The sequence below is a fragment of the Rhipicephalus microplus genome, chromosome 1 (assembly GCF_043290135.1).
Source record: "Rhipicephalus microplus isolate Deutch F79 chromosome 1, USDA_Rmic, whole genome shotgun sequence".
NCBI classification, from domain to species: domain Eukaryota; kingdom Metazoa; phylum Arthropoda; class Arachnida; order Ixodida; family Ixodidae; genus Rhipicephalus; species Rhipicephalus microplus.
In genome coordinates this window covers 248,860,913-248,868,342 of record NC_134700.1, presented here as the reverse complement: position 1 = coordinate 248,868,342, position 7,430 = coordinate 248,860,913, and the positions used below count along the sequence as shown (strand labels likewise).

Sequence of the window (7,430 nt, the reverse complement as noted above, 5' to 3'; positions counted from 1 at the left end):
AGTAGGTGCGATTCGCGCTTGTTGACCTGGGAGTAAACTCGTGGTTTCCCTTGCCGATTACACGAAGAATGGAACTTATGTTCTTATCCGCGCGTAATTCTGTAGGCATCGAACTGCGACCCTAGCGCGATTACACGAATCGAACACTTCTTGCGTAACTTACTACGATACGTGCTCACATGGCAGAATGCTTGCCAATAGATTGCCCCAATCGATAACCTTTATCCCGATACGACGCACACGTCCGTGCGAGAGGCCATTTTTGCGCAATAGCGGGTCAACGCTATGCAAAGGTGTCGGTTACCGCTAAAGCTTTAAGTTCGGTGGGAACACAATGCCACAAGGAAACACTTATGGTTTAGATTCACGCAAGGGACAGAAACTTAAAGCGCTTGGTACTTCAGTGCTAAATCGACCAATGTTGGTTTTTTTGTCACTCCCTGCCATTGGTCCTTGCGCCGCTTTGGACAATGAATTTTCGACCAACTTGCCCGATTCGCTAATCTTCTGAATCTCTGTGGTGCTCATCCTATGGGTTTTTAGGTTCTCATGTACTTAAGCGACATTTTATGAAATGTCATTTTCTATAGCTCTTCCACAACGCTCACATTCAGCTTGCAAATAATTAAATTGACAAGGGAAAAACACTATACTGGCGTCTGTAAAGATATTCAGATACGAAAATGACTAAACAGAGGAAGAAGACGGACGGTTACCTTTTATGAGAAAATCGTCATTAAACAACCGAGAACTATTCAGTCTTGAAATGTGAGCATCCGCTATATTAATCGTTCTTTAAACTTTTTCCTGAACTACCGAATGTGAAGCACAAAAACGAGTCTTGCAAAACATACAAAAATCATTATAGGAAAACACCCAAGTTCAGCGGTGTGCAACGCCTCACAACGTAATCTTACAAGGTAGACTAGTCTGTCTCGGACAAAACAAGTCCACAACCAGGTAAAAAGAAACAACGAAGTCACAGCTGGGGCCAAGCCGACGAACTGTAGCACGTAGACGAAATAAATAGAGACGTGAATACGTTATGAACAAACGTCCATTCCTTTAATTATGATCACTTCTTTCTTCCTGTACAATTCCCGCATATGGGATGACTGCTTCCAAGTCGGCCTCACCGACAGGCACAAATAAAATAAACACGGCACAAAGGACACACACAGTTTGTTCATTCGCTCACGTCAGTCGTATCCCGAAATGAGCCATGAGAGGCAGTCTTTGAGGAGGCGCACGTACCCGAAAACACGCGCCAACAATAGGAGGAACTAACGTTAACTCTGCAGCAGAGCTTTGAAATACTGATTCGAGATTCGTGAATCGCTAAAACGAAATCTGGTGACCTCTCAGAGGGCTCGGCACTATTTCATCAGGCACTCGCGCACATACAGGAAATGAGAGGATTTCGGCAAGACAACCAGGGGTATAGGACAACTGTCATCGCCAGTACCGGTTCGTGTGTACTTACAAACGTATTGATGCACCACGAGGTGGGATGGTTTTCTCTGCAGCTGCGACATTTGTTTTTTCTCGACATGAGACGGCATCACACACACACACCATACACACACGCACACACGCGCTTTGGTCCTGAGCGCCGTCCTATCGAGACAGCCAAACGACGGCAACAAATAACAACAACGCTATGTACAAGTTCCTGAGGAAAGGGGAGGTTCCAACGCTCTCTTTTCCGTGTCGACACCACAAGCTCAAATCTTTTCTTCCGAGTAGCCCGACTCGTCCGACACGTTATCTGATTCCTCGTCCACTGTCTCGTCGATCGAGTTCAGCGGCCGTCTCCGCAGCTGAGGATTGGGCATGTCCTCCACAGAGTCCGAGTCCACAGAGTCCGTCTCGCGCACACCAACACCGAGCATGAAGTGGTCCGACAGGGAGTCCAAGTCAGCGTCCGTCACCACATCCGACGTGGATTCGTGCTCCGAGCCAGTGGTGATGAGGTCGTCCTCGTCGCCGAAGTCCTCGTCCTCTTCGTCTTCTTCGATTGACGTGAGCTTGGGCGCACTCCGGGACCTCTCGAGCGGCGCCCTGAAGTTGCTGGAGCCCGTGCTGAGCATTTGCTTCCTGCGGGGCATCGCCGGCTGTTCGTAGATGTTGCCCAACGAGAGCCTCGCTTTCTGCCGGCTCAGTTTCTCGCGCTTGAACTCTTGGAGCGCCGCGGCGAGCTTTTGGTTGAGCTGTGTGGTCATTTGACGCGCCACTTCCTCCTTGACGCACAGGACGGCGTGGCAGCGAAGCTCCTGCTTCATCTTGCGTCCTTCGTGCCTGTATATCCAACAGAAGATCTTGGGATGGGTGGGCACCGACGTGCAGTGGGTGATACGACTAGCCCAGTACTCTGTGAGTCCGTGCTCTTTGGTGACAGCCTTGAGACCTGAGTTGCACACGGTCAGCTTCATGTGGATGTCTTGTTTGACGTTGGTGCAGTAGTTCTTCCACAGCGTGGCCAAAGGCTTGTCCACGCAACCGTCTCCCTTGGCCCAGGGAGTGAGAACGTTGCCCAGGTAGACCACCTTGTACGTCGGATCATACTCCGTGATGGTAACGGACTTCTTGTTCCAGAACTTGTTGAACATCGGAGGCCACGAAGACGACATGGTGGCCGCTCTACGCGTGAAGGCGTCTCTGAAGGCGAACTTTCTTTGTGCTGGCTGGCGACACTCGCTGGTTCGCGTGAGACACGTCCCGCGTCAGTCTTCTATGGCATGGCGTAGCGGCCCACGCCGCTGTCCTCGAACGTGGAGATACGCCTTCACTAGGAAGTGCGCACGGCCTGGCGCGCGGCAGAAATAAATAGCCACTTGTCTCCCCCGAGAGCGTTCCCCCCGACGCGCCCCACACAGTCGCAGCAAAACTGCCCCGCGTGAGCCACCAAAAGGAGACCACCTGCGGCACTCCTCGCGTATTCGTGGGTTGCCGCCGACGCAGAGGAACGAGCAGCCCGAACACGAATCGTCGACACAAATCCTTTGGGAGATAGTCCCCTTGCTCGGCGAAACAGTCCGGCAGAGCGACGACCCAGACGGTGCGAAATCCGAGGCAGGCGTCCCTGCTTGGGAGGCGAGGCAACTGAGGAAACCGGCTTTGTGGCGCGCGCACTCTCCAAGCGAACTGGCACAAACAAACGAGCGTGCGAGAGCGACGCCGAGCAACCCGCCGCACTCCGTTCCACTTCGCTAGAGGCCCAGGGCAAAAGGTGCAGCCGGTGCGAGTTCTGCTTGTACCTGCCGTGAGGGAGCACGTAAAACTAGAAACGGAGCGCGTGACGTCACAGCTCGCTGGCTCTCTCATTGGCTGACAATGGCGGTGAGAGAGTGTAGACCACGCTGCCGCGGTTACGCGCCTGCTTTCGCGGCGAGCGCGCGCAAACCGCGCTTAGAGCGACTCTTGTGACTCGTGTCGCCATCTCATGCCGAAGATTCAAACTCAATCTTGGCAAAAAAAAAAAAAAGAGTTCTTACTTTCGCGCTGGGTTGACATGCATTTCCGTAGCAATTTCACAGTTTCATTAACACGACATACATATACGAAAATCGGCATGACGAGAAATGAGTGTATGGTAAACATAAATAGCAATTATGACAAACTATGGAGGTCATGACTTACATGCCACAGTCTTCGTGTTCTTGTGGCCGCCTCATCAATGTGATATACACGTTTATCAAAATTGTCATTACTTGACATTAGTCTGCAAGATGCATCAACGACATATCATGACACGAATACGAAGGTCTCGATCTTATCACGGCCGTTTCATTGCTTGAAATATAGGGTGCTTTAAGAAATGTGTCCAATATTCTTAAAAATCAGTAAAAGACACTATTTGTTCGTTGTCTTCACAGTTCCTTTTTCTGAAGTGGCAGGCATCTTAAGAGGGTTGAAGACATGATTTCGAACAGTAATTATGAAGGTTAAATTAATTAACTTTTTATTCATGGAGTTAGACAGTTAAGTAAAAAGGAGCATTGAAGTCCTTCATGCGGTGAACCCATTGCCGCTTTGAGATTTCGTAAAAGTGGCCTAAATGAAAAGCGTAAGTGACAGGTTATGGCGTGAATATCACGTCATCCATGCCGTGTACGTTATGACATGCACAAGTTGTTGAAGTAAATAAACAAAATATGAAACAATGTTATGCATCTGTAATATCCTCCCAGTATTGCCTAAATACGGAATACACGTTATATACTTCTAAGCCTTGGCACAGACCCCCGAAAGTTATGACGTGACTGGGAGGTCTCAAAAGCAAATTTTGCTCTTCTGATCGCAAAGGCGTAGGCTGATTTTTTTTTTTCTTTTGGGTAGAGGGGTTTCTTGATTTTGGAGCCCCCCCCCCCCCCCCTTAAAATGGTGGTAATTTTTCGCTATGTATGCCATAAAAGAAGATTTCCGGGTGGAGGAAGAGGGGGGGCACGGGCCTGGTGTGTTACCCCCTGGCTACGCCACTATCTCTTTGATAACATTTGTGGTTCTGTTAATCATATATTCCTGCATTGTTTCTTTCACTAAAGCTTGAAAAAAAAAAACAGGACTAATTTTCAGTAACGTGACGTTGGTGTTTCCTTCTTCTTTCTATTAATTTACCGCTCGTTAGATGGTTTGCACGGGTAGAGACGATGTCCACGCTGGCGCGGAGCCATAGAAATTAAGATCGTGGGCAAAGTGTCACACAAAGGTCTCGCGATAGCATCAAAGACGCTCTTTAAGCCAATCGCTCAGTTTTGCATGCGTAAATGAACAGACTGAATGAATTGTTTAAAAGGATCGCCTTATGAGAACGAGACCTGTATAGTACTACAACGATACACGTCATAGCTTACGGTCGCAAATAAGACAGCAGGTGAAAGGGATACGAGGAGCAAAATGATGACAGAGACAGCTTAGCAATGACAGATTTTTTGACTTACGTGAAGACGCCGCTAAATATAGTTCATGGATAAACGCATGTGCGTGTTCTGCTCGCGTACCCATAAAAATGTGTCCCAATTAATTACTTAAGTTCGGGCATTTTATTGCTATAGCGGTTGACGAAGACCCTAGAGGTAATTTTCGTAGTGAGACTCTGTGATTAGGCTGGTTTGTTTGGATGCAAAAGCTCACGGGGACAGCACTACGACTCCGAGAATTTCTGGTAAGTGAATTTTCGGAATCTCAATCGTCGTGATCCTTCGCACAATGCACGAAAGAACAGGAAGACAAACGTGCGAAACTCCACCTTTACCAACATCTTGGCAGAGGTGGTGAATGAATCAGACAAAGGCAGAATCATCTGCCTAAATTGAGCAAAAATTTGTAAGTAAGTAAGTGCCTTTTCATCGAAGCGTTCGCCCCAGCGACATTTTTTGTTCGGTATTAGTCTTTTTGGAACATCAAGGCAGAGTATTTGAAATACGCGAATATGTACTTCCGCAAGGTCGCGAGGTCGAATGCCATCGGTGGTGAGATGCCGTAGCGTGGCATCGAGCTCATTGCACTCTGTACGAATCACTTGCCGGCAAAAGACAAATGAACACGAAGACGGTCGAATAGGGACCTCATGCTCAATGTTTTGACACGTCATGCGTCTGTACGAGAAACCGGCGGCGTTGAACATTCTTTCCGAGTAGTGAGGCACATAAAATGAAAATAGTAAACAAACTCTAGCGAAACAGAAATGTAACAACGCCCGCAAGTATAACTTACGCTGAGCTCGGTTTTTTTCCGCCACTTGCGCAGCAGCTCACCTAGAACACGCCCCTCAACACAGCGCGAATGCCAAGGGCTGCGACAACGGCTCTGCGATTTTTTTATACCTAGGATGCCATTGCTGCAAATAGCAGGGTGATAACAACGTAACCTCATAGAATCGTAGAATCGGTCGTCGATTCCATCAACAAAGTCGGGTACAGAAGGTTACCCGACGGGTGGCACGGGTTGGGGGGGGGGGGGGGGGGTTGTAGCCCCGCCTTCCTGTTCACCTAAAGTGAGGGGGGGGGGGCGCAAAGCCAGCCCCGTACATTGACATAACAGGATAGGGGCGCTGTGACTCGAGGGGGTGGGGGGTATGGAAGCAAGGATAAGAGATCTCGGAGTACTGGAGGTCGAAGATAATGGCGCTGATTTTTTCAAAGCATTGGGGTTTAGGGACAGTAAAGGCAAAATAGACTTCAAACGCTTAGAAATAACCAGGAGGAGGCTAACTGATTGGTGGCTACAATCGAGGCGCGTGTGAAATTCAATCCCCAAATACACAGTGATAGTACCTAACTTTATGGCTAGGGGCGTGAGCCACCAGCCGATCCATCCGGGGGCACTGTATTGTGGCAAGCATGGCTTGTTGAAACATACTTATGACGATCACACTCGTGATGTACTCATGACGGGGGGAGGAAGGGGAGGGGGGTAAAGTCAGCCTAGTACATTGGCATAATACGGAAGGGGGCTGCTGCGAGAAACCTTCAGCGCCGTGAACACTTTTAATAGCCAATTGTTATGAGAGCCGAATGCCAATGACCAGCTTTCGATCTTAACCTCGTTGAAATATATTATTGATCGGTGTTGAAGCGAGTTAGAGAGTCTTGAAGAAGCTATCATTCAGCTATGCTCCAGGGACATAACTCAACGATACTGATCTGACAGACGGACGTGGCGAGCGACTTACCACGTACTGCACAGCTGCAAGCTGTTCTCTATCTTCGGAATGCGCGTGGGTGAGAACCGATCGAGAGACGCGACGAGCATTTGATATACATTTGATATAGATTCTGCTATTCTGTATAGATTCCTGTTTAACATTTGGTATAGATTCATAGTACAGAGTCGAATTCGCACGTTCACCACTTAGGCTCCTAAATCAAGCCGCAGATACGTGACACGTGCGGCTAAAAGAGCGGCAGCATATACGTCTATTGGTAATAACTCCTGTTCTAAAAATATATAAATTCCTGGGACCCCTTAACCAATCAAGACAACCTGAGGTGAAATTAGGCATTCATTAAAACGTATTAGTTGGCCGTTGTTTTCAAAGTATTTTGGTGACATGCACCAACAGTTCTGCATCTACAATAGAATAAATCTGACAAGTGTTGGAGCCTTTGAACCCTTTGAGACGCGTTCACAAGGCAGCGCTCACAGGTTAATTCATTTTTGAGATCTCCTGGCGCTTCTTTTTTTATCGCCTCCGCATCATGCTTTTGCAAAGAGAAATTTAATTGATTCAAGCATTGCCTGCTATATGTTTATGGTGCGGGCCGAAGATTCGTTTTTCTTACCTCACAATAAAGAATGACTCAAGCAGTTTGCGTACCGTCTTATATGAACATGCCTTAAAGAACCCCAGGTGGTCAAAATTTCCGGAACCCTCCACTGCGGCGTCTCTCATAATCATATGGTGGTTTTGGGACGTTAAACCCCACATA

The 7,430-nt window shown here is 48.1% G+C and overlaps 1 protein-coding gene across 1 annotated transcript; it reads right to left on the bottom strand.

Annotated features, from left to right (window-relative positions):
* Window positions 1-1,039: 1,039 nt before the first annotated feature.
* Window positions 1,040-3,256, bottom strand: LOC119185948 (protein FAM43A). The gene has a single exon (XM_037434756.2). It carries the CDS (start codon window positions 2,628-2,630, stop codon window positions 1,725-1,727), a length of 906 nt encoding a protein of 301 aa, XP_037290653.1. The 5' UTR covers window positions 2,631-3,256; the 3' UTR covers window positions 1,040-1,724.
* Between the last annotated feature and the right edge of the window lie 4,174 nt (window positions 3,257-7,430).